Here is a 27543-nt window from a genome sequence, read left to right as displayed (position 1 = left end):
CACAGGTTCCTTTTAAATCTCTCTCCTCTCACTTTAAAGAAATATGCTCCCTAGTCTTGAGCTCCCCTACGCTAAGGAAGAGCCCTTTGGTGTTCACCTTACCTCCACGCCTCATGATTTTATCAATCTCAATAACGTCACCCCTCAACCTCCTGTGCTCCAGTGAATGAAGTCCCAAAATCTTCTTATAACTCAAACCCTCCAGTCCTGGCAACATCCTGGTAAATCTTTACCAAACCCTCTCTAATAGAATTCTTCCTCTTACAGGATCACCAGAACCATACTCGGTACTCTACAAGTGGCTTCACCAACATCCTGTACAACCTCAACATGATTAGATTTTATTAGATTACTTACAGTGTGGAAACAGGCCCTTCGGCCCAACAAGTCCACACCGACCCGCTGGATGTCCCAATCCCTCTACTCAATGGTGTGAACAATGAAGACAAGTATGCTAAATGCCTTCTTGACCACCCTGTCTAGCAGCGATGCAACTTTCAAAGAACTATGTACCTGAACCCCATCATGTCTCTCTTTTACAGCACGACACAGGGCCCTACCATTAACCGTACACGTCCTGCCCTTCCTTGTTTTAGCACAATGCAAGCCCTCACTTTTAATAGCTCACTCATACACACGCTTTCTCTCAGACACCCACATATACACATCCCCAACACTCTCACAGGCTTATACTCCATCACACTCTCACTTTACCAAGCATGCACACACACACTTACATGCATGCATTCACACATCACTTTTTGGGCAAACTTATATTGGCAGAATTATGTTTGCAGATACATTCTACTTTGCTCAAAAAGTGCACAACCTGCAGGCAGTCAATCCATGTAATATTTTATAAATTCCTACTTTGGAACTAGAACCAGTCTGATTCAAGATTGGGATACTGTCAGACTTGAACCTCACACTTTTAATGCATTGTCTGGGCTGAGATGTCACTTTTTAAAATAAAAAACCTTAAGTCATCTCGAGAACGTGAATTAATAGTAGTTCTGGGATTTACAGATTAATGAACTGAAACCTGCAACTCAGTCTAAAAGGTGAAAGACTTAACAGCAATCTTGGTTTGTTCAATATATCCTATCAGTTGCATGACACTGTGATCTTTTGCTATAAAATCTGTGTCTTATGATTCTGCTCCACAGTTACCTGCTGAAGGAGCAGTGCTCCGAAAGCTAGTGCTTTCCAAATAAACCTGTTGGACTAAAAACTGGTGTTGTGTGATTTTTAACTTTATCCAGCCCAGTCCAACATTGGCTCCTCCACATAATTTCTTGCGAACACAGCCCACACCTCCTGATGCTGCCAAGAAATCTTACAATGCCGATGAAATGACACTCTCTGCACTCCTGAAAAATTGACAATTTCTCACGATACTGGCTGCTCATTCACGACTCCATCTGATATGCGACATTGGAAGCTTAGTGCAGGAGACTGAAAGAAATGAGCAGCTTTAAAACAAAAACCCCTTGGCGCTCAAAGCTTTCAATGAGAGTCTGAGCGCGGCAGTAAGTTCAGGTAACCTTTATTGCGACCCAACTTTGTTACAACTTCAGATCTCCTCAGCAAAAAGGCAGAGATAAAGTTGCTTGTTGAACAGCTCAAAATCAAAGCGCACACATTTCGCCCCACCACTTTCTTTACTATTGATCAGCACTGAGATGTCCCTTTCTAATTGGGTCCTTGGTACAGCCTTAACCCGGAGGAAGTGTTGCCTCACTCAGCAATTTCAACCTGTACCCTGTATAGCGCCATCTGCTGCAGTGGGATTCAAACCCGGGAGCACCTGGAACTGGGTCAATAGTCCAGTCGATAATGACACTCAGCCGTTGCTCCTTCAAACACCCTGCGATGGTAGGTGAATGCGCTGGTGCCTCTGGAGGTGGGAGGAGCGGGTGAAGTCCTTCCTGCATTCGGGGCAGCTGAACGGCCTCTCCCCCGTGTGGACCCGCCAGTGGGTCAGCAGGGCGGAGGAATTACTGAAGGCCTTCCTGCACTCGGGGCAGCTGAAGGGCCTCTCCCCCGTGTGAATCCGCTGGTGCTTCAGTAGGTTTGAGGAATTGCTGAAGGCCTTCCTGCACTCGGGACAGCTGAAAGGCCTCTCCCCTGTGTGGACCCGCCGGTGCCTCAGCAGGTTGGGGGAATTGCTAAAGGCCTTCCCACATTCGGGGCAGCTGAAGTGCCTCTCCCCAGTGTGGATCCGCTGGTGGGTCAGCAGAGAAGAGGAATTGTTGAAGGCCTTCCCGCACTCGGGGCAGCTGAAGGGCCTCTCCCCACTGTGGGTCCGCTGGTGGGTCAGTAGGGAAGAGGAATCGCTGAAAGCCTTCCCACAATCTGGGCAGCTGAAGGGCCTCTCCCCCGTGTGGACCTGCTGGTGCCTCAGCAGGTTGGGGGAATTACTGAAGGCCTTCCCACACTCGGGGCAGCTGAAGGGTCTCTCCCCTGTGTGGGACCGCCGGTGGGTCAGCAGGTTGGAGGCCTGGGTAAATCTCTTCCCACACTCAGGGCAGGAGAACGGCCTCTCCCCTGCGTGGGCCCGCAGGTGCCTCAGCAGGTGGGAGGCCTGGGTAAATCTCTTTCCGCAGTTGGGGCAGCTGAAGGGCCTTTCCCCCGAGTGGGACCGCTGGTGCCTCAGCAGGTCGGAACAATTACTGAAGGCCTTCCCGCACTCTGGGCAGGGGAATGGCCTCTCCCCGGTGTGGGTCCGCTGGTGCCTCAGCAGGGCGGAGGTCTGGGCAAAGCCCTTCCCGCACTCAGGGCAGGAGAATGGCCTGTCCCCTGTGTGGATGTGCTGATGAATCTGCAGGGCAGACGGGAAATGGAAGCCATTCCCGCCATCACTGCACTTGCACCGTTTCTCCACGGGGCGGGATTCCTCGGGTTTCTCCATGGCCGAAGCTTCAGCTGCACACAAATACGTTTCCAGCCCCTCCCTGCTGTCAATTCCTGCTGCTACATGCCCCACACTCAATGCGCTACAATGGTAGGGTCTCTCATCCAGTCCCACTGATGCTGAAAACGTACTCAAACAGGAACCAAAACGCTTTGCTCCTTCTCACAGACTCATAGTTGAAAATTCTTTCTGGTCCCGATGGATTGAGTCATTGACGTCAATGTGAGGACTGCAGACGCTGGAGGATCAGTGTTGAAATGTGTGGTACTGGAAATGGCCAACAGGTCAGGCAGCATCCGAATAGCAGGAGAGTCAACGTTTCGGGCATAAGAACTTCATGCGTTGATTTTGAAACTTCTATCTTCAAATCTTCAAATACACTGTTTAAAAAGAGATTGCAAAAGTCATCACTGTCAGTGCAGGGTAGAATTCAGAACAAGCAATTCTACCTTCTGTGGAATATTCTTGTTTCTCCACAAAATTGAAAGCACCATCCCACTCTCTCTCCCCCTCTGTTCTCACTCCAATCTAAATAATTCTCCTGAAGGTGCTGATTCAGGATCTTACAGGGGCAGATGAGCAAAAAACATCAAGACTGACATCGCTCTGAATTTTGGATAATTCCACCTGAAAGTTAATATCTTTCACAACACTGGGATATTGCTAAGAGTGAGCAGGTCTGCTTTTGGGAAGCAAAAAAAAGTGTCAATTTAGGGTGAACCTGCAATGCAGCTTCTTGAGGAAGAACCAGACACAAAATGGTTAACGACCCAAGAAAGTTGGAAGCAAAATGAAACGTCAAGGCATTAATACCGATACACTTCAAACTCTTCTGCTCCCAGTCAGGGCAAAACATCCTCTGAAAGTCCAGTTATCACAGCCACACTTCTGCTTTCACTGAAGACGATTAGAGTCACACAGCACAGACACAGACCCTTGGGCCCAACCTGTCCGAGCTGACCAGATTTCCTAAATTAATCTAGTCACATTTGTTATCACTTAGCCCCTATATGGGCTGGGTGCTGGGACTAAATTGGGTTGGCTATCTGGTCGGCAAGGACGAGTTAGATCGAAGGGTCTGTTTCCGTGCTGTACATCTCTATGATTTGCCACCACTTGGCCCCTCTCCAGCTGAACCCTTTGTATTCATCCGCCCATCCAGATGCCTTTTAACTGTAGGAATTGTACCAGCCCCCACCACTTCCTCTGGCAGCTCATTCCATATACGCATCACCCTCTTCATGAAAAAGTTGCCCCTGAGGTCTCTTTTACATCTCCCCACTGCCGTCACCCTGAACCTATGACCTTACAGTTCGGGACTCCCCATCCCAAGGGAAAGATCTTGTCTATTTACCCTATCCATGCTCCTCATGATTTTATAAAAGTCTATAATGTCACCTCTCAGGCTCTGGTGTGATGGGGAAAACAGCCCCACGCTATCCTTCCGTCCCTCCTCACCCGGGTAATTAAGACACATACCTGAGGTTGCCAAGCCTGCTCCCTCCCTGGATTCACTCCAACTGCCACAAGTGAATAGATTTCCCCCCTCCCCTCCCAGGACAAAGAGTTGCCCAAAGAGAGGGAGTTTCACTCAAACTGACAGGACCACTTCCGCGTTGTGACGCCATCAATGCGTCGAGGGTGGGGGAGGGGGAGGGAGAAGGGGCGAAACAAAAGGGGCGGGGCGAGGTGAGGTGCACAGTTGCAGGAATCCCTTTCCTTCACAGAATCCCCACAGCGTGGAAGCAGGCCACTCAGCCCAACGAGTCCAAACCAACCCTCGAAGGGTAACCCACCCACACCCATTCCCCTACACCTCTTGCTCTACTCACTGACTATCACACCTAACCTGCACATGTGGGCGGCACGGTGGCAAAGTGGTTAGCACTGCTGCCTCACAGCGCCGGAGACCCGGGTTCATATCCCGCCTCAGGCGACTGACTGTGTGGAGTTTGCACGTTCTCCCCGTTTCTGCGTGGGTTTCCTCCGGGTGCTCCGGTTTCCTCCCACAGTCCAAAGATGTGCAAGTCAGGTGAATTGGCCATGCTAAATTGCCCGTAGTGTTAGGTAAGGGGTAGATATAGATGTAGGGGTATGGGTGGGTTACGCTTCGGCGGGGCGGTGTGGACTTGTTGGGCCGAAGGGCCTGTTTCCACACTGTAAGTAATCTAATCCCTGGGCACTATGGATAATTGAGCATAGGCAATCCCCCCTAACCTGGACAAAGTTAAAAATCATAACACCAAATTATAGTCCAACAGGTTTATTTAGAAGCACTAGCTTTTGGAGCGCTGTTCCTTCATCAGGTGATTGTGGAGAATAAGATCATAATACATAGAATTTATAGAAAAAGATGACAGTGTCCTGCCACTGAAATGATACATTGAACAAACCTGGATTGTTAAGCCTTTCATCTTTACAAATGGGTTGCAGGTTTCATTAATATGCAAATCCCAGAAATCCCTGGAAGGCACCTTCTCCATATAACTTAAATTTTGATAACAAAAAGTGACATTTCAGCTCAGCTCTGCAAATATACATTCACTCCCGTGGACTTGTGTGTGTGCGCGCATGAGAGAGAAAATGTCTATTTCCATCCTGTACATCTTTGTCTATTTCTGTTGGTGTAAATATTGTTGTAAATCATAGCTGGGTTCTCATAGATAGATGAAAGAGAGAGAGAATTCCTCAAGTATGACAGTCTCAGAATCCTAGGAGACCCCCATTTCTGGTTTACTTCCGAATGAACAAACATTAAACAAGAGCACCTATTTGTTTCAAATTTGGATTCATTTTTCTTGTGTGATTCCCTGCTATGATTACACTGTGTGTCTGGATGGTTGACAGGCTGGGATATGTGGGTTGGGGCTTGATTGGCTGAATGCTTTATTGTTCCAGAATGTGACAAAAAAAAAGTTGGGGGGGGGGGGGCAAAGCTTCAGCAGAAATCCAGCAGAGCTGACAACAGACCGACATGTTACTCTGTAGGAACAGGGAGATCAACAGAGGACAGAGAAATCAGGACCTGAAATCCGAGCTGACACCAGACTACCCTGTGATCAGTGCTTTGATTAGCAGCACCAACCTTATACCTTTACCTCACTTCCCATTTGACCAAACCCTCGATATTCAGGATCCAATCCTTGTCATCCTGAAGCCATGTCTCTGTAAGGAGTCTCAGATCATAATTATTCTCTTCAATGTGTGCAGTCAACTCATTTACTTTTGTCACAATGCAGCACACATTCAGATACCATTTCTGGTTTCAATTTTTGATTGCTGGCATATTTACTCTCCTTGTCCCTTTCTATCATTCTCTGAAGTTCATTTCCCACATCACTACGTTGCTCACTGGCCTTGGTTTGGATTGTTCATGCTAAATTGCCCAGAAAGTCGAAGTTAGGTGGGTTAGCCATGGGAGATGCAGGTTTGTAGTTTCATAGTAATAGAAGCAGGAGTAGGCCATTTGGCCCATCTAGCCTGCTCCACCATTCATTAAGATCATGGCTGATCTATCCATTGTCTCAGCTCCTCCTCCCTGCATTGTCCCAACTACCCTTAATTCCCCTACCATGCAAAAACCACCTCCAACTGTGTCTTGAATATACTTAATGAAGCTGCCTCTACTGATTCCTTGGGCAGAGAACTCCACAGATTCACTATTCTCCAGGAAAAACAGTTCTTCTTCATCTCTGTCCTGAATCTACTCCTCCTAATCTTGAGGCCTGGTTTCATTCACCAGCAGAAATGACTCAATAGGTAGAGCTTCATCTCCACAGTGCAATGAATTCCCACTTTCCACCAAAATCCCGGATGTACTCACTCACTCAGTTGCTGTCTCACAAATGCAGGATTTCATTGTTACTTCTTCTGCTCCCATTAAGGGCAAAACATCTTTGAAAGCTGCTCTGAAACTCCAGCCTTCATAATCACACTTCTGCTTTCACCGAAGGAGATTAGAGTCATACAGCACGGAAACAGACCCTTTGGTCCAACTCGTCTGGCCAAACAGATATCCTAAATTAATCTAGTCCAATTTGCCTGCATGTGGCCCACATCTCTCTAAACCCTTCCTATTCATGTACCCATTCAGATGCCTTTAAAAATTCCGACTCATCTCAAACGTATGCCTTCTAGTTTTGGACTCTCCTACCTTGGGGAAAAGACCTTGGATATTCACCCTATCCATGCCCCTTATGAACGTCTATAAGGTCACCCCTCAGCCTCCAATGCTCTTGGGAAAATATCCCCAGCCATTTGAGCCTTTCCCTGTCACTCAAACAGCAGACTTGTAAATCTTTTCCGACCCCTTTCAAAGTTTCACAATGTCTTTCCTATAAAAAGGGAGACCAGAAATGAATACAGTTTTCCAAACGTAGACTAACCAATGTCCTACACAGCCACAACATGACCTCCCAACTCCTATATTCAATGCACTGACCAATAAAGGAAAGCATACCAAATGCCTTCTTCACTATCCTGTCTACCGGTGACTCCGCTTTCAAGGAACTATGAACCTGCACTCTAAGGTCTCTTTGTTCTGCAATATCCCCCTTTACCATGTCAGTCCTGCCTGGATTGCTTAACCAAAATGCAAACCACACACTTCTCGGATTTAAACTCCATCTACCACACTTTGGCCAATCAGCCCACCTGATCAGTTCTAATTTATAGTGAACTCTCTTTCCTTGCTTATTCCTTAGAAGTTGAAAATCTCTATCCCACACACTCTCCCTCCATTCTCAGTTTGCTGAACCTAATCCCTGCTGTAACTCATCCTGAAGGATGCAGTTGACGCTGGTTAATAGGCCCACAAGCAGGAGTGTCCTAACTGAAACGTAATGAATACTGAATGGCCTGGAAAGAGTGGAAGTTGGGAAGGTGTCTCCATTGACTGGAGAGACTAGGACTAGTGTGCACAGCCTCAGAGTAAAGGGAAGACCTTTTAGAATTGAGGTAAGGAGAAACTTCTTCAGCCAGAAAGCGGTGAATCTATGGAATTCACTGCCACAGAAGGCTGTGGAGGCCAGGTCACTGAGGATATTTAAGACTGAGATAGAGACATTCTTGAGCATCAAGATGATGGAGGGTTGTGGAGACAAAGTGGGAGAATGTGGTTGAGAAACCTATCAGCCATGATCGAATGGCAGAGCTGACCTTGAATGGCCAATTTCTGCTCCGATGAATTATGTTCTCCTGCCGTCCTGGACAGAGGGGGCAAGAATTGGAAGCAGGAGTAGGCCATCTGTTTGTTCAAGCCTGCACCAGCATTCAACGAATTATAACTGGATATGAATCTACCGACATCTAGGTCCAACCTAGAGGGCATCGGTTTTGGGTGATCGGGAAAAGATATATTTCAGACTGAAGAGACAACCCATTCACACAGAGGGTGGTGTGTATATGGAATGGGCTGCTGGAGGAAGTGGTGGAGGCTGGTACAATTACAACATTTAAAAGGCATCTGGATGGGGACATGATTAAGGAGGATTTTGAAGGATGTGGATCAAATACTGGCGAATGGGTCATTAGATTAAGTTCGGATATCTGAACAGCCTGGACTGAAGGGTTTGGTTCTGTGCTCTGCAACTCCGTGACTCTATTACTACGTAGTCGGAACCAATTTCACAACACCCGAAATAATCTATTCACCCCTTATAGCCTGTCCTGTAACTGTACCTGCATCCACGACTTCCTCTAGACATTCATTCCACACGCAAACCACTCTGTGTAAAAGAAAAATAGAGCCCCTCATGTCTCTTTTGAATCTTTCTCCTCTCACCTTCAAAGTTCGCACCCTAATCTTGAAACCGCCACCGAGGGAAATGACACCCACCATTAACGTCATCCATATCCTTTATCAACCTCAATAAGGTCACCCTCTCAACCTCCCATGGTCAAGTGAAAAAGTCCCAGTCTCTCCACCTAAATGTAGGCAGATTCATATCCTGTTATGATGTGTTCAATGCTGGTGCAGGCTCAAAAGACCAAATAGCCTACCCCTGCTCCCAATTTTCTCACTCTGTGTCCAGGACAGCAAGTGACTGAAGACAGAGGAGCAGAAATTATGCCATTCAGCCCATCAGGTCTATTCATACCATTCAATAGTGTCTGATAAGTTTCTCAACCCCATTCTCCCACTTTCTTCCCGTAGCCCTCGATCCCCTTGATACTCAAGGACCTATCTGTCTCAGTCTTAAATATCCTCAGTGACCTGGCCTCTGCAGCCTTCTGCGGCATTAAATTCCATAGATTCACCGCTCTCTGGCTGAAGTACTTTCTCCTTATCTCTGTTCTAAAAGGCTTTCCATTTACCCTTAGGCTGTGTCCTCAGGTCCTATTCCCTCCTACCAATGGAAACATCTTTCCAATGTCCACTGTGTCCAATTGGATGTCACTTGAGTGTGAGCCTGTTAATCAGCATGAACCAGACCATTCAGGATGAGGTACAGCAAAGTGAAAATAGTGAAAATGGCAGCAGAGTGTTTGGAACTGGGGTGAGGTGGAGGAAAGGGAAATGAGGAGACTGTTGAAGTCCACATTGATGCCCTGGGGTTGAAGTGTTCTGAGGCAGAAGATGAGCCGTTCTTCCTCCAAGCATCCAGGGGTGGGAGGTGTCGGGGGTGGGAGGGGGGAGTTGAAATATTGGGCCACAGGGCGGTGTAGTTGATGGGTGCAGGTGTCCCAGAGATGTCCCCAAAAGCACTCTGCTAGGAGGCATCCAGTCTCCCCAATGTAGAGGAGACTGCATCGGGACCAACGGATATAATAAATGATATTGGTGGATATGCAGGTAAAACTTTGATGGATGTGGAAGGCTCCTTTAGGGCCTTGGATGAAGGTGAGGGTGCAGGTTTTTCAATTCCTGCAGTGGCAGGGGAAGGTGCCAGGATGGGAGGGTGGGTTGTAGGGAGGTGTGGACCTGACCAGGTAGTCACGGAGGGAACGGTCTTTGCGGAAGGTGGAAAAGGGATGGGGAGGAAAATATATCCCTGGTGGTGGGGTCTTTTTGGCGGAAATGTCGGCAGATGATTTGGTTTATGCGAAGGTTGGTAGGGTGGAAGGTGAGCACCAGGGGCGTTCTGTCCTTATTACGGTTAGAGGTGTGGGGTCTGAGGGCAGATGTGCGGGATGTGGACGAGATGCGTTGGAGGGCATCTTTAACCATGTGGGAAGGGAAATTGTGGTCTCTAAGAACGAGGCCATCTGGTGTGTTCTGTGGTGGAAAGAGTCCTTCTGGGAGCAGATACGGCAGAGGAATTGGGAATACGGGATGGCATTTTTGCAGGAGGTAGAGTGGGAAGAGGTGTAATCCAGGTAGCTGTGGGAGTCGGTGGGTTTGTAAAAAAATGTCGGTGTCAAGTCAGTCGTCATTAATGGAGATGGAGAGGTCCAGGAAGGGGAGGAAGGTGTCAGAGATGATCCAGGTAAATTTAAGGTCAGGGTGGAATGTGTTCGTGAAGTTGATGAATTGCTCAACTTACTCGTGGGAGCACGAGGTGGCGCCAATGCAGTCAATGTCATCCTGATGCCTTTTAAATGTTGTAATTGTACCAGCCATCACCACTTTCTCTGGCAGCTCATTCTTTGCACGCACCCTCACACTAAAACTATGACCCATCCAGGGAAAAGACCTTGTCTATTTACCTTATCATGCCCCTCCTGATTTTATAAAAGTTTGTAGGGTCACCCCTCAGCCTCTGGCGCTCGAGAGAAAACAGCCCCAGCCTATTCAGCTCAAACCCTGACAACATCCTTGTCAATCTTTTCTGAACCCTTTCACGTTTCACAACATCCTTCCTCCAGCAGAGAGACCAGAACTGCACACAACATTCCAAAAGTGGCCTAACCAATGTCTGGTGCAGCTACAACATAACTTCCCAACTCTTATAATTAGAGGATTGGGAAAGTTTTCAAAACCCACAAAAAAGAATGGAGAGACAAACAGATCTTTTGAGGGTCAGCTTGGAACATCAGGGCGGGGAGATGGGAATGAGGGAAGGAAGCTGACTGTGCTGGAGCAAAGGCGTAGGAAGAACAGGACGCAAAACCGGCTTGAAGCTGCAATGAGGAAAATTGCATGTGCTGTACTTACACCTGTTGCAGTTAGTGGTGGGAATCGGGTTCATTTTAAAGATCAAAACAGAAAACTATCTACCCCTCGCCTTCCCAACATCGATTCTTCAGTTCCTCCTCACCCGGATAATTAAGACACATACCGGAGTTTGCGGAGTCTGCTCCCTCCCTGGATTCACTCCAGTTGCTACAAGTGAACAATTTCGCCTCCTTCCATCTCTGCCTCCCTCCCAGGATGAAGAGTTGTCCAGATGGAGGGAGATTCACTTTGACAGGTCGACTTCCGCGTTGTGACGTCAATAAAGGAACCAGGGGCGGGGCAAGGAAAAGTGACGGCAAGGGGGGAGGGGAAGACCGACAGCAAGCCCACGCGCTGCGCATGCGCTGCGGCTGAAGGGGCGGAGAACACACTTTCCAAAGCCCCCTCTCTTCAGAGAATCTCCAGTGTGGAAGCAGGCCACTCGGACTCACCGACGCTCTCACGGGTCACCCACCCACACCCATTGCTATACATTTAACCCTGAGTAATACACCTGATGCCGAATTTAGCATGGCCAATCCACCCTAACCTGCACATCATTGGGCACTATGGGTAATTTAGCATGACCAATCCACCCTAACCTGCACATCCTTGGGCACTATGGGTAATTTAGCATGACCAATCCACCCTAACCTGCACATCCTTGGGCACTATGGGTAATTTAGCATGACCAATCCACCCTAACCTGCACATCCTTGGGCACTATGGGTAATTTAGCATGACCAATCCACCCTAACCTGCACATCCTTGGGCACTATGGGTAATTTAGCATGACCGTTCCACCCTAACCTGCACATCCCTGGGCACTATGGGTAATTTAGCATAGCCAATCCACTTTAACCTGGATTTAAAATCACACAACTCTAGGTTGTAGAACAACAGGCTTCTTTGGAAAATGTAACTGAGTGATTTGCGTTCAATTCCCGCTTCGAGCAATTGTCTGTGTGGTGTTTGCACATTCTCCCCGTGTCTGAACGGGTTTCCTCCGACAGTTCAAAGATGTGCAGGTTAGGTGAATTGGCCATGCTAAATTGCCCCGTAGTAGGTGCATTAGTCAGGGGTGAATGTAGGGGAATGGGTCTGGGTGGGTTGCTCTTCGGAGCGTTGGTGTGGACTTTTTGGGCTGAAGGGCCCGTTCCCACACTGTCGGGAATAATTATATAAAATGCCACCAATCCATTCGAGTGCCCGACATTAGTCTTAATTGGGTAGTAGAAATCTGCAATAAGTATAATTGCTCGCTTTAGGACATCCAGACTTGAATTAATTTAGCATACAGGACACATTGGGCAACTATTAAAGACTCCGTTGGATTTCCCCTGGGTTGTGGACTCATGCAGAGACACAAACAACTTGCTTTGAAAACAGTGTTCGATTTGCAAATGAAACGGCTGACAGATATTGAGAGTTTGCACAGTTGGTTAAGCAGCTATGTGTCATAGCCAGGATTTGTGAGGCTCAACTCCCTAATTTGGACTGTTCTGGAAAGTGTGTGCTTCGCTAGCCTTGGAAGGAAGGAAGGAATAAACAAAAGCTGACAAACTGAGATATGAAGCAAGTTGGAAAATGTTACAGAGAGACACACACACACAGGTAGAAGTTTGCAGAAAAGTTAACACTTCAATCTGGTTTCAATGCACATTAGCCTGGGTATGGTACAGATATCACAGGGGCCTCAAAAAGGGTAATCCCTCAATACTCAAACCAAAATGTGGGTGACCCCTACTGGACTGGTTTGTGTTCATTCTTTGCTGCTGCCTATTTCAGTTGATTATGTACATTATTGTTAACACTCACAAACCTGGTGGCACCCAGATTTTTGGAAAGCAGCTAGGAAAAGATCTGAAGTGTGTTTAATTTATAAACAAACAAGATGCATACTCTAAGAGGGATGCCCTGGGTTTGTTAACCACCTCCTTGCCTGGTCAGCCTTTTTAAATTGTCTACAACTTGCTTATATAGAATTACCTCGTGTACATTGTCATGAATATTGTCTAATAAGAGTAGATGAATCAAAACCATCCCAATGACTGAAACAGCTGTCACTGTATTGTTGGACGAGTGGGAAATATTTACATCAGTTAACCAAAGCACTTCAAAGTTTACAGTCACGGGTACATCAAGTCGAAGAGTTAGAACCGGTGCATTTTGGAGCCTGCTTCCTTGGGCAGAGAATTCCGCAGATAAACTACTCTCTGGGAAAAGCAGCAGCCCTCACTTCCTCCTCCTCATCTCTGTCCTAAACCTACTCCCCCAAAGCTCAAGGCCTAGTCTCAGCCACCAGCAGAAATGACTGGAGAAGGTAGGGCTTCATCCTTAAAGTGAAACGAATTCCCACTTTCCCCCAAAATCCCAGATGTACTCACTTAGTTGCTTGCTGTCTCACAAACAAAAGATTTCATTGTAACTTGTTCCGGTCCCAGTAAGGGCAAAACATCTTTGAAAGCTGCTCTGAAAGTCCAGTCTTCACAACCACACTTCTGCATTCACCGAATACAGTAAGAGTCACACACCACACAAACAGATCCTTCCACCCACCTCGTCGATGCCAACCATATATCCAAAATCAATCTATTCCATTTGCCAGCATGTGGCCCATATTCCTCAAAACCCTTCCTATTCATGTACCCATCCAGATGCCTCTTAAATGTTGTCATTGTATCAGCCTCCACCACTTCCTGTCAGCTTGTTCCATACATGCAGCACCCTCTGAGAAAATGTGGTCCCTCAGGTCCCTTTTAAATCTTTGCCCTCTCAGCTCAAACCTCTGCCTTCTAGTTTTGGACTCCCCTACCTGGAGGAAAAGACCTTGGCTATTCAACCTATCCATGCCCCTTATAAACTTCTATAATGCCACCCCTCAGCCCCGACACTACAGGGAAAACAGGCCCAGCCTATTCAGCCTTTCCCTCTCGCTCAAACCCTCCAACTCTGACACCAGCCTTATAAACCTTTTCCAAACCCTTTCAAGTTTCACAACATCCTTCCATAGGATGGAGACCAGAATTACACACAATATTCCAAAAGTGGCCTAACCAATGTCCTGTTCAGCCACAATATGACCTCCCAACTCTTTCACTCAATGCTCTGACCAATAGACAAAAGCATACCAAACATCATCTTCACTATCCTGTCTACCTGCGACTCCACTTACAAGGAACTATGAACCTGCACTCCAAGGTCTCTTTCTTCTGCAGTGTAAGTCCTGTGTAAGTCCTGCCTGCATTGCTTGACCAAAATGCAACACCTCACATTTCTCCAAGTTCAACTCTTTCTGCCCCTCCTTGGCCCATCAGCCCATCCAATCAATTCTAAGTTATAGTGAACTTTCTTTCCTCTCTTATTCCTTAGAGGCTGAAGATCTCCATCCCACACACTCTCCCTCCATTTTCAATTTGCTGAACCTAATCCCTGCTGTACCTCATCCTGAAGGGTCTGGTTCATGCTGATTAACAGGCCCATACTCAGGGGAGATCTAACTGAAACATACAGAAGACTGAACAGCCTGGACAGAGTGGATGTTGGGTAGATGTTGGGTAGATGTTTCCATTAGTAGGAGAAACTAAGACCCGAGGGCACAGCTTTAGAGTAAAGGGAAGACTTTTTAGAATGGAGATAAGGAGAAGCCTATTCAGCCAGAGAGTGGTGAATCTATGGAATTCATTGGCACAGAAGACTGCGGAGGCCAGGTCACTGAGGATATTTAGACTGAGATAGCTAGGTTCTTGAGTATCGAGGGGGACAGGGAGAAAGCAGCAGAATGGTACTCAGAAATTGATCAACTACGATTGAATGGTAAGAGCAGACCTGATGGGCTGAATAGCCCACTTTCTGCTCTTATGTCTGTGGTCTCTTGCTGTCCAGGACAAAGCATGAGAATTGGGAGCAGGAGTAGGCCATTTGGTCTTTCAAGCCTGCACCAGCATTGAACAGATCACAAATGGATACGGATCTCCCTACATCTAGGTGCAGAGGCTGGGACTTTTCTCACTGGAGCATTGGAGGTTGAGAGGTGTCCTTCGAGAGGTTTAAAAAATCATGAGGAGTATAGGTGAGGTAAACGGCAGGTGTCATTTCAAGATGAGGGTGCAAACGTTTAAAGTGAGAGTAGAATGATTCTAAAGACATGAGGAGCACTTTTATTCTTAAAATAAAAAGAGAGTGGTTTGTGTGTGGAATGAATGTCTAGGGGAAGTGGAGGATGCAGGTACAGTTACAACGTTTAAAATACATTTTGATAAGTACATGAATAAGAAAGGTTCAGATGGATATGGGCCAAACACAGGCAGGTGGGATGAGTTTAGTCAGTCTGTTACTGTTCTGTACTTAAAACTATTTTCTTGCCTTCCCCAATAACCATTCACTTCTTTGTTGTTCAAAAATCATGTGAACTCAGCCTTGAATATATTCAATGATCCCCCCTAACTGCAGGGAGACATCCCCACTTCTAAACTCAATTCCTCTTGCTAATATAACACTTGCCTTGCTGATTGCTTGCTGCACCTGTCTGACTGGCGGAGGAGGACACTGAGGCCCCTTTGTACGTCCACACATCATTCCTAATGAAGGGCTCGTCCTCGAAACGTCAACTGTCCTGCTGCTTGGCTGCTGCCTGACCTGCTGAGCTTTTCTGGTGCCACACATTGCAACTCTGATCTCCAGCATTTGCACTCCTCACTTTCTCCACTTCCCAATATACCACCATTTAAACAATACACCGAATTTCTGCTATTTTCTCCCCACAGTAAAGACTATAACTTCACCCTGTGGTACTGCATTTGCCATATGTTTGAGGCACAGACCGGGACCAGCTTTTCCAGAGTCTGTCCTCTTTCTGGATTCACTCCCTTTTTCAGTTGCTGCAAGTCAACAATTGGATCCCAGCATGAAAATAAAAGAAATAGAAAAGGGAGTGAGAGAAGAGTGTGCTGTTGGACAGAGGAAGGAAATTAGAGTCTTGGATGAATCTCAGTCTTCATTCAGAGAAAGAGGAGCAGCAGCAGCTTCAGAGGTTCATGGGTCAAGATTAGAAAAGCACAGCAGGTCAGGCAGCATCCGAGGAGCAGGAAAATCGACGTCTCAAATTCAGACAATAGGGCTGTTCTGAATGGTAGGAGGACCAGGCTCCTCCTTCTGGTGTTCCAGTGCTCCTCATTGGGCTGGCAAATGAAATTCATGCACCATTTTTACAGACATAGAAGGATGTGCAGGTTTTTTTGCAGACACCGGCGAACATGCGTAGCGCTTGCTGACACTGAGGGGCACGTGCAGTAGGCTTTGTAGATATGCTGGTGTAACTGACAGATTCAACTGGCCAAATGCCAATAGGAGGAAAAAAAGGTAGAGCCACAATTTTGTTTCACCTCCCCACCCCGACTCTACATAACCGCACATGCTCCTCGCTATTCTCCTTACCCTCACCCCTCATGATTTTTCAAATCTCAATAAGGTCATTCCTCAACCTCCTCCACTCCAGTGATAAAGTCCCAGCCACTCCCTATAACTCAAACCCTCCAGTCCTGGCAATGTCCAAGTAAATCATTACCGAACCATCTCTAATAGTATTCCTCCTATTACAGGGCAACCAGAACTGTACCCAGTACTCCAAAAAAAAGATTCACCAACATCCTGTACAGCCTCAACATAGAACAAAGAAAATTTACAACTCAGGAACAGGCCCTTCAGCCCTTCAAGCCTAAGCCGATCCAAATCCCCTGTCTAAACCTATCGCGCAATTCCTGAATCTATATCCCTCTGCTCTCCACCTACTCATGCATCTGTCCAGATGCACTTTTTTTTTAAAAAGATATTTTTATTGAAAATTTAACATGTTTTTACAAGTTTACAAATAAAAAAAACACAAGTACAAACATTAATATACAATTAAATCTTAAATAATAGCCAAAACCTGACAAAGAAAAAGACAAAACTCAACTAACTACTAATCTAACCCATAACTAACCAGAGTGTATGATCAAATAAATTACATTATTCAAGAGAAAAAAAGGATAATATAGTAATTAAGTCGTGAAGTACATGCTTGGAATGAGTGAACATCAAGTCATAATAAAACCCGTATTCATGCGGGATTCCTCTCCCAAGGGGCCCCGGACCAGCCTGAACCGTTACCTCAACTAGATGAAAGTCCTTGATAGAATGGCCAAAATATCTGTATCTATGAAATTCAAAAAGGGCTGCTATATGTTATAGAATAATTCAGTTTTTTGTTGCACCATATTTGTAAGGAAGTCAAGGGGAATATATTCCATGATTAATCTATGCCAATTTGGAAGTCCTGGAAGGCCCTCAGCCACCCAGTTTACTAAGATATTTTTCCTTGCACAGAAGGAGAAAATGGAAAATAATTTGCTCCCGTGCACATCCACAGAAGGTAAGCTCGAGAAGCCCAGAAGAGGAGATACTGGATCTACTGTAATTTACGTTGCCAAGATGTCTGTCAGGGCGTTTACTACTTTGGTCCAGTATTTGAGGATCTTATGGCACGTCCACAAGCGGTGTGTAAGAATGCCCACCTCTGTTTTACATTTGGGACACATTGCAGATTCTCCTGCCCTAAAGTTTGCCAATCGTTCTGGTACTATATGGGCCCTATGAAGTATCTTTACCTGAATGGCCTGGGTTCTGTTACAAATGGAGATTTTTTTTGGCATTTTCCCAGATGTCATTCCACTGTTCTGTAGAAATTTCCAGCCCCAAATTCTGATCCCATGTTCTAAGCAGACGGTCCATATATTCCGACATTTCATCATGTAATAAATGATAAAGAGTGCTGACCAAGGGTACACCCATTGGCCACAACACTCTACGTTCTCTATCTGATTTATAGAGACTATCTAATAGCATAGCCTTCTTCTGTATGACGTCTCAAATTTGGAAGTATCGAAAGAGGTCTCCATTAGGTAATCCAAATTTCTGCTGCAGCTATTCAAAAGACATCAGGACCCCTCCTCAAACAGATCCCCGAAACAGGAGATACCCCTGGATCTCCAGGATTTGAATATGGCATCTGTAAGCTCTGGTTGAAAACCCCATGCCCCCACTATAGGAGTATAGGGGGATGTTTTATGTGAATTACCCTCGTTTTGCCACATTATATTCCAAGCTTTAATTGTGTTTCGTACTGTAGGGTTTCTACAGTGGTTCGTGATGATTTTCATCTTACCTAAAAATAAGAGGTTAATAAGAGGGCACTGTACTTGAGAAGCCTCGACGTCCATCTAGATTGATTGCAGATCAGACAAGACCCAATTGGCTATGTAGCTGAACAAGGAACTTAACTGAGACTTCCTAAAGTCTGGAAAATCCAGCCCTCTCCCCTTGCCTGTGGAAGCTGTAGCTTCCTTAACTTAATGAGGGGCCGTCTAGGATTCCAGTTGAAAAAACCCAGCCAATGATACAGTTTGCGCAGTGCCATACTCAGCAGCATCACCGGAAGCATTCTCATAGGGTATAAGAGGGAGCAAGACATTCATTTTAATTAGGGCTATTCTACCTAGCCAGGAAATTGGAAGGCCTCCCCAGCGTTGAAGGTCCTGCCTTACCCTTTCCAATAGACGTACAAATTGGCTTTATACAGTTGGCCAAACACTGGGGTGATAAAAATGCCTAAGTGTTAGAAACCCCCCAGAGACCACCGAAAGGGGAAGTGGGATCCGTCCAATAAGTGGGACATATTAGTGAGGCCACCCATCGGCATGGCCTCCGATTTTGAAAACTTAATTTTGTAGCCTGAAAATGAACTAAATGTATTAATAACTTGGATGAAGAGAGGCATGGACATCAGAGGATTATTAAGAAAAAGGAGATCATAATCTGTGTATTGGGTAATTTTATGTTTACCTGCACCAACCCTCGGGGCCGTTATATTAGAGTAAGCCCATATCGCTTCCCGCCAGTGGCTCAATTGTTAGCGTGATTAGCAATGGTGAGAGAGGACATCCCTGACGGCAGCCCCTATCCACACTGAAGCTATCCAAACCTAATCCATTGGTGATCACAACTACTTTGGGATCATTATACAGTGTTGAGAGCCATTTGGCAAATACGTTTCCAACGCTAAACCTTTCCTATGTAGAGAACAGGTATGACCATTCAACCCTGTCGAATGCCTTCTCTGCGTCCAATGAGACTACTATTCCCGGTATTCTTTCCTGATGACAGACTTTATTCACATTCAAGACCCTTCTAATATTATTAGATGATCCACGGCCCTTAATAAATCCAGTCTGGTCCTCTTATGATATATGGCAGTACCCTCTCCAGCCTCAATGCCAATGTTTTAGAGAGAATTTAAAAATCTACAGTTAGCAAGGATATTGGTCTGTATCGTGCACAATCATCTGGATCCTTTCCTTTTTTGAGAATAAGGGAGATATTCACCTCTTTCAGTAAAGGCAGGAGGCAGCCCTGACTATTTGTGTAGTTGTATATGTCCATAAGTGGGCCAGCTAATACTCCTGTGAACTCTTTGTAAAATTCAACCTGAAAGCCCTCTGGGCCAGGTGCCTTACCGCTCTGAAGTTACCTGATTGCACCAAGTATTTCCTGGGTTGTTAGGGGAGCATTCAGGACCGATACCTATTCCGGGATTAAGTCCGGAAAGGCCAGGCTTTTAAAAAAGGACTGCATCCTCCTGGCTCTATCTTCACAATCCTGTGATCAGAATAAAACTTTCTGAAGATTGTGTTGATCCCTTTGTGATGTGAATCAGAATACCAGCACTTTCCCTGATAGCTGTGATAGTTTGAGGGGCCCTTTTGTTTTCCTTACAAGAAATGCTAAGCATCTACCAGATTTATCGCTAAATTCATATAATCTTTGTTTTGCAAATAATATTTCCCTCTTTGCCGTTTGAGTGAAGGCGGTATTCAGAGCTGTCCTAAGGGTCATAATCCTTTGTAATTTGGCAATAGAAGGTCTGTCAGCGTATGCTGTTTCAGCTGCTTTTAAGCGAGCCTCAAGTAGACGCTGTTGTTTTCCTTTTAATTTTTTCCGGGTCACCGAGTATGAAATGATCACAACTCTCGCATAAGCTTCATTAGTCTCCCACATCATTGACGGGTTACTAGCTGTACCTGAATTAATTTCCAAGAAAGCTTTAAATTCTTGAGAAAAATATTTTGCAAATTTACTATCCTTCATTAAGAAGGAATCCATACGCCAATGTCAGGGGGATGCCTCATTGTTCCTAGCCTTGATTTCCATGTACACAGCAGCGTGATCAGAAATGATCATATCACCTATTTTACAGGACGATATGGAATTTTAAAAAGTCGAGAGGATAAAAAGCATGTCAATTCTCGTGTGACATTTATGTGGATTAGAGTAAAAAGAGAAATCTCTGCCTTGCGGGTGGAGGAACCTCCACACATCTATTAATTCTAATTCTTGATTCAAATTCGCCAATTGTCTAAATCTGGGGGATACACCTGCAGTATTCTTGGGTATCCTGTCTATTTCCGGCTCCATAATGCAATTAAAGTCTCCCCCTATAATTGTATGACGAGCTCAGTTTGGAGAAGGCTTCCGTTATAAATTTGAAAGGATGCGCCGGGGGACAATACTGGTTTAAAATCCCATATTCCTCTCCATTTATAAGGGCTTTAATTAGTATATATCGTCCAGATTCATCTTTTATCTGACTTAGGATTTTGAAAGGGAGATTCTTCCAAATAAGAATGACTACTCCCCTACATTTTGAGCTGAAGGAAGAAAAGAAGGCCTGATCAAATCCACCCTGTTGTAATTTCAAATCTCCTTTATCCAATAAATGGGTCTCCTGTAGAAGAGGTATATGAACCCTTTCCTTTTTGAGGTTTGATAATATTTTCTTCCTTTTGATTGGGGAATTACTCCCCTTGGCATTCCAGGTGCACTATTTAAGCGAATGACTCACCATAATCATCCAGGCAAGTCCAAGACCCCCTGGGAGGAGAAACACCATCCAAAATGCACCTGGGCAGTACGGTGGCACAGTGGTTAGCACTGTTGCCTCACAGCGCTAGAGACCCAGGTCAATTCCCGCCTCAGGCGACTGACTGTGTGGAGTTTGCACGTTCTCCGTGTCTGCGTGGGTTTCCTGCGGGTGCTCCGGTTTCCTCCCACAGTCCAAAGATGTGCAGGTCAGGTGAATTGGCCATGCTAAATTGCCAGTGTTAGGCAAGGGGTAAATGTAGGGGTATGGGTGGGTTGCGCTTCGGTGGGTCAGTGTGGACTTGTTGGGCCGAAGGGCCTGTTTCCACACTGTAATGTAATCTAATCTAAAAGATTAGACCATAGAAAATTCACAAAAATTGAGATTCTTTATTACACTCACCAATAAAATAAAAAAAACTATTTCTAAATAAAACAACATAACATATTTAAATCGAGATTTTTTCCGTTTCCGGGGCAATCACTTCCTTTCCGAAAACCAATCATATCCTCTCCCGACCAGTGCCCCACCCTCGACCAAGGCACCCCATAATAAAGTGAAGAAAATTCAAGTGTACGACCAAGCTAAAGTTAACAATGAGTCCCCTACCCTCCTCCCCCTCCCCACCCACACATCAACACCTAGATATATTTGGTGATGTTAATACAACATATAAACATATAAAACTATAAAATTACAATCTCAGCAGATAATAATTAATTATGGTAATACAAAATAACAGGGGGAAATAACCCCGTTTTAAGAGAAAAAATAAGACAAAACAGAGACCCCTCCTCACCTAAATCTACTAGACCACCCGGCCTATATATATTTACAAAAAAAAGGAGAAAATCGCAGAGTGGAGAACAAATAAGCCCCCCCTCCCTACTTCCCGGAGATAATATTAAGCAATAAAGTAATAAAAGAGAAAAAAAAGGGTGAACCAGAGAAGGGGGAGGGCAGAACAACATCATTCACCACACGGGTTAACTCTTACAATTTATCTAAGAGACTCCAAAAATTCTTTGGCCTTCTCCGGTGATCCGAAGTTATACATGGACCCTTCATGGCTAAAACGAAGCGTCGCTGGGTAGCACAGGGAGTACTGAATGTTTAAATCCCTTAAACGCCCTCCTCTTTTGGACCAGAGCCAGGGAAAAGTCTTGAAACAGCATAATCTTGGATCCTTTGTAAATCATGGCTTGGGGATCTTTCCCAAGATTTCTGGAAGCTTCCAGGAGCATCTGCTTCTCCTAAAAGCACTGCAGCCGGAACAGGACCGGGTGGGGGCGCTGGTCCAAGCCGGTGGGCCCATTCTACCCTGACCTGGCCTGATCCACCCTCCAGATTTAATAACTGCGGAAACCACTGATCCAGAAACGTTGTAAGCTGGCCTTCCTCTTCCCATTTGGGAAGGCCCAGCAAACGAATATTTTCTCGACCACCTCGATTTGAGGTATTTGATGTGATCTTCCAAGGCCCAGACTCACTGTTCGAGAGTCCAGACCCGACCCACGGCTGATTCTGCAGCAGCCTGGGAGGTCGCGGCCATTAGCTCCGCCCCTCCGACTCGATGTTCGATTCTTTCAATATCTTGGTCGTGCTTCTGCAGCGCAACCGAGAGCGACTCCCACCTGCTCTTCTATGAAGGTGTCGATCTTCTCTTCAAGCTTAGAAATCACTGCAACAAGGCTCGCCACCATAGTGGGGCAGCTGCGGACACCTCTACTGCAGCTGGGGAAGGGTTCCTATGTGGTGCGAGCTGCGGGCATTCTTTCCTTTAGTCATTTTAACAGGGCACTAAACTGCTCAAGTTTGGTGCAAAATAACTAGTGTATTTAAATAAAAGCTATTTTAAATGATTTGGCAGGTGTGGTGGAGGCAGGCAGCCCACTTTGCCTGAGTCTTGGACAGAGCACTACAGACTCAGACTTGCTGGGTCGCCACCATCTCCTCCGCCCAGATGCACTTTAAATGAATCTACCATCCCTGCCTCTACTTTTCCTGACAATGCATTCCAGATATCTATCACCGTCTGAGTAAAGTACTTTCTGTGTGCATCTCCAACATGATGTCCCAACTCCTGTACTCAGCATGTGAACAATGAAGGCAAGTGTGCGAAACACCTTCTTCACCCCTGTCTACCAGTGATGTAACTTTCAAGATCAATGAACCTGAACACCTCCGGGTCTCTGTTCTACAACACGACCCAGGGCCCTACCATTACCTGTTCAAGTCTTGCCCGTCTTTATTTTAGCAAAATGTAACCCCTCACTTCTATCCATACCTCTGTCATACATGTGGTCTCTCAGACATACACATACACCACGCCCTCAACACTCTCACCCTCTCACAGGTTCATACTCCATCACAATCACAATTTATCAAGCATGCACACATGCAAATACACTCACCAACGCGCAGTCTTTTTCACAAACTCACATGCACACACACACACTTTCCTGATGAAGGGCTTTTCCCTGAAACGTCGATTTTCCTGCTCCTCAGATGCTGCCTGACTTGCTGTGCTTTTCCAGAACCACTCTAATCTAGACTATTCCATAGATTCACGACCCTCTGGGAAAAGCAGTTGCTCCTCATCTCTGTCTGAAAGCTACTCCCTCTAACCTTGAGGCCTAGTCTCACCCAGCAGCAGAAATGACCAGATAGGGTAGGACTTCATCCCCACAGTGCAATGACATTGGGAAGATGTTTCCATTGGTAGGAGAGACTAGGACCAGAGGGCACAACTTTAAGAATAAAGGGAAGACCTTTAGGAACAGAGATAAGCGACGTCGCCTTTTCTGCCGACAGCGAGGAGCATGGACCATGTGTTGGTGACACCAGCGAGCAGGCGTGCTGTTGTTCACACCATGGAACAGACATTATGTCGTGATGCTGGTGTTATTGACAGATTTTAAGTGTTCAAATGCCAATAGGAAAAATAAAGGGTAGAGACACAGTTCTTTTTCCCCATGTGGCTCAACATTTTATAGCTTTTGCATTTTGTCTGGCTGCTCAACTTTTTTAATGTCCTTTCCTCAGTGTCGGGGTGAGGTTCACAACAAGAGGGCATAGGTTTAGGGTGAGAGCAGAAAGATATTAAAGGTACCTAAGGGGCAACTTTTCCTTGCAGAGGGTGGTGCATGTATGGAATGAACTGCCAGAGGAAGTAGTGGAGGTCAGTATAATTACAGCATTGAAAACACATCTGAATGGATAGATGAATAGGAAGGGATTAGTGGGATATGACCAAAGTGCTGGCAAATTGGACGAGATTAATGTAGGGTATCTGGTTGGCATGGACAGGTTGGACCGAATGGGTCTGTTTCCGTGCTGTACATCTCTATGACTCTAAATAATAAAAAGTATATTTTGACAAATAACAAACTATATCCATGTTAACAAGGCTTAGTACACCACATACTTTACTAAGCATTCTCAACAGGTCCTGCCCCTTCAATCACTGAGGAACATAGACATGTTGGTGCATAATCTCCTTCAACAGTATTTACACACTACCCTCAGCAATTGCACAAGTAACAGCAAAGAGCAAACAGCACAAGGATTAAATAAACAGTGAGGGGGTAAACAGCACAAGCCCCAGTAAAAGCAGATGGAAAGTGAGTGTAAAATGTCACTATGACAGGACAGGCCCCACATTCCTTCCCCTCCGTCCCCCCCCCCCCCAACCTGCCTCACCTTTCACCTCCCGGGCCCAGTACCTTCCAGGTGGCCCCAGAGTTGACACAGGGGCCGCCCCACGACCAGTAGAACTCCACCACCCAGGCGGCCGACGGGTTCCCAAACAGGCCCTTAACCCCATCCGCCTCCAGAATGGTCACCGGCTCCTACCTGCTGTACAGCCGGGCGGTGTGGCCGTGACACAGCAGCTGCGCCAGGAAAGCGGCGGTGCCCAGTGACGGGTGTCTGCCCCGGGCCGCACGGCGCCATTTTCCTAACGGCCGCCCCTTCCCCGCTCGAGCGACTTCTCCTCCCAACCGCCTTCACCCCCGCGTGACGTCAGCTCAGGGGGATGGGCGGGGCCGGGGGAGCCTCACCGTCACCAAGTAACAGACACCTCGCGCTACAACTGCTCATTCACAAAAACAAACTCTCCTGTCTCGCTCTGCAGCTGCAGGGGGGACACTGCCACGTTCCGAGGAGCCCTGTCTACATTGGGAAAGCTCACGGCTCAATTTAAACAGATATCCCGACATCTAACGGAACGGCATCATATCTAAAAGGGGGGCAATCTGCATTTTAAAGTGACGTGGACATTTTAATGGGTATTTCTGCAAATAAAGAGGTTTAAATGGACGAGATTACATTTCAAAGGGATGTGGGCACATTCAAAGGGATATCTTAATATGTAAAGTGACGCAGTTATATCTAAGTGAATCTACCATTAGTGGGTCCACATGGGGGAGATGTCGTTCAGTTGCCCGAAGTGCTGGAAGGCCTTCAGCAATTCCTCAGCCATGCTGAGGTACCAGTCCGTTCACACCGGGGAGAAGACGTTCTCCTGCCCGAGTGTGGGAAGTGCTTTACCCGCTCCTCCACACTGCTGAAGCACCAGCTGGTCCACACGGGTGGGGGAGGGGGAGGCCATTCTGCTGCCCTGAGTGCGGGAAGGCCTTCAGCAATTCCTCCACCCTGCTGAAGCACCAGTGTGTCCACACTGGGGAGAGACCCTTCAGCTGGCCCGAGTGTGGGAAGAGGTTCATGTTTTCCTGCAACTTGCGGAAGCACCAGCGGGGGCACCAGCTCTCCCAGCAATCAGATCCAACCAGTGACGCTGCCTTCGGTCACCCCCCAGGACTGAATCTGCTGCCAGTTCTGACAGTGGGTGCAGTGGGAGAATAGTTGGGCTGTTATTGTTTTCTGCTGGAATGCAATTGCCCCCCCCTACACCCCACAAAACCAACCCCATGGTTGCTCAGGGTTAGCACTGCTGCCTCATGGCACCAGGAACTAAGGAATAATTCCACCCTTGGGGGTCTGTGTGCAATTTATGAAGGGTAGGAAAATGGATCTGAGTTGGTTAGTCTTCGGAAGATCAGTGCAGATATGTTCGGCTGAAGGACCTGTTTTTCCACATTGTAGGAGTTCTACGATCCTATGAGCTTTGCTTTCAGGGGACACTGCTGCTCATTGAGCCAGGGACTGCACATTGCCAATGAAATGATCTAGAGAAACCTAAGACCGCAAGACCATCAGAGCAGATGTTAGACCAATGGGCCGGACGAGTATACTCTGCCATTAATTAGAGACAAAAGTAGTGCAGATGAGATTAGCTACAGTGTGGAAACAGGCCATTCATCCCAACAAGTCCACATCGACCCTCCGAAGAGTAACCCATCCAGACCCATTTCCCTCTGACTAATGTACCTAACTCTATGGGCAATTAAGCATGGCCCATCCACATGACCTGCACATCTTTGGTTTATGGAAGAAAACAGGATCATCCAGAGAAAACCCACGCAGACACTGGGAGAATGTGCAAACTCCTCACAGACAACCACCCAAGGCTGGAATCAAACCTGGTTCCCTGGCGCTGTGAGGCTGCAGGTGTAACCACTGAGTCACTACATATTGCAACCCGAGGTAGGCAAGCAGGAGGTTGGGAGCCAGCAAGCCAGGCAGCACCAGGGTGTGGAGTAGTCAGCGTTTTGGGTATTAACCCTTCTTCAGGACTGAAACGTTGACTTCTCTGTGAGAAACGATTTACGGAAATGTTGTTGGGGGTTGGAGGATTTGAGCTACAGGGAGAGGCTGAATAGGCTGGGGCTGTTTTCACTGGAGCATTGGAGGCAGCGGAGTGATCTAATTGAGGTTACAAAATCATGAGGGGCATGTACAGGGTAATAGACAAGGTCTTTTCCCTGGGCTGGGGGAGTCCAGAACTAGAGGGCATAGGTTTAGGGTAAGAGGCGAAATGTATAAAAAGGGACAACTTCTTTATGCAGAGGGTGGTACTTATATGAAATGAGCTGCCAGAGTATATGGGTCAAGTGTTGTCAAATGGGACGAGATTAATTTAGGATATCAGGTCAGCATGGACAAGTTGGACCGAAGGGTCTGTTTCCATGCTGTACGTGTCTCTGACTACTGGTCCTGATGTAAGTTTAAAATCGAGTCCAAGTAACTTTGAATAGTTCAATCTTGTTGAGCTCACCTCCTGAAAAGTTTCAGATGAATCCCTCTGAGAGATACTGTTTAAACATGCTGAGTTGGACAAAGTATCCCATCAAGTTCAACACAAACCCAGAGTTGAAGAAGTCAGAAGTCAGAACACCAAGGGGACCAAAACTGATCACAATATTCCAGGTGCAGCCTCATCAACGTCCTGTATAACGACAACATAACTTGCCAACATCTGTACTCAATTCCCTAACCAATGAAGGTCAGTGTGCTGAAACCTCTATTCACTGCCTTGTGTACCGATGTTGTCAGAGATATAGGACCTACATTAAACTGATGGGCAATCCAGCTGCTGAGAGCCCAGAAGCAGAGTAGTGCTGCGTGAGTGTGCTAGGCTTTAGATTTTGACACCACCTCCCCACACTTCTGGAGACC

The 27543-nt window shown here is 46.4% G+C and overlaps 1 protein-coding gene across 6 annotated transcripts; it reads right to left on the bottom strand.

Moving 5' to 3' along the window:
* Positions 1-1530: 1530 nt before the first annotated feature.
* On the bottom strand, positions 1531-25046 carry LOC140460716 (uncharacterized). 6 transcript variants are annotated; one of them, XM_072555342.1, is made up of 2 exons: positions 24690-25046; positions 1531-3294 (listed from the first exon to the last, which is right to left on the bottom strand). In XM_072555342.1, exon 2 carries the CDS (start codon positions 2909-2911, stop codon positions 1859-1861), a length of 1053 nt encoding a protein of 350 aa, XP_072411443.1. In that variant the 5' UTR covers positions 2912-3294; positions 24690-25046; the 3' UTR covers positions 1531-1858. The 6 variants fall into 6 exon arrangements, with proteins under 6 accessions (XP_072411443.1, XP_072411445.1, XP_072411442.1 ...); XM_072555344.1 differs by having other exon boundaries at positions 24820-25041; XM_072555341.1 differs by having other exon boundaries at positions 24667-25040.
* Between the last annotated feature and the right edge of the window lie 2497 nt (positions 25047-27543).

The sequence above is a fragment of the Chiloscyllium punctatum genome, chromosome 36, assembly GCF_047496795.1.
Source record: "Chiloscyllium punctatum isolate Juve2018m chromosome 36, sChiPun1.3, whole genome shotgun sequence".
NCBI classification, from domain to species: Eukaryota; Metazoa; Chordata; class Chondrichthyes; order Orectolobiformes; family Hemiscylliidae; genus Chiloscyllium; species Chiloscyllium punctatum.
This window is presented reverse-complemented; position numbering and strand designations above follow the sequence as displayed.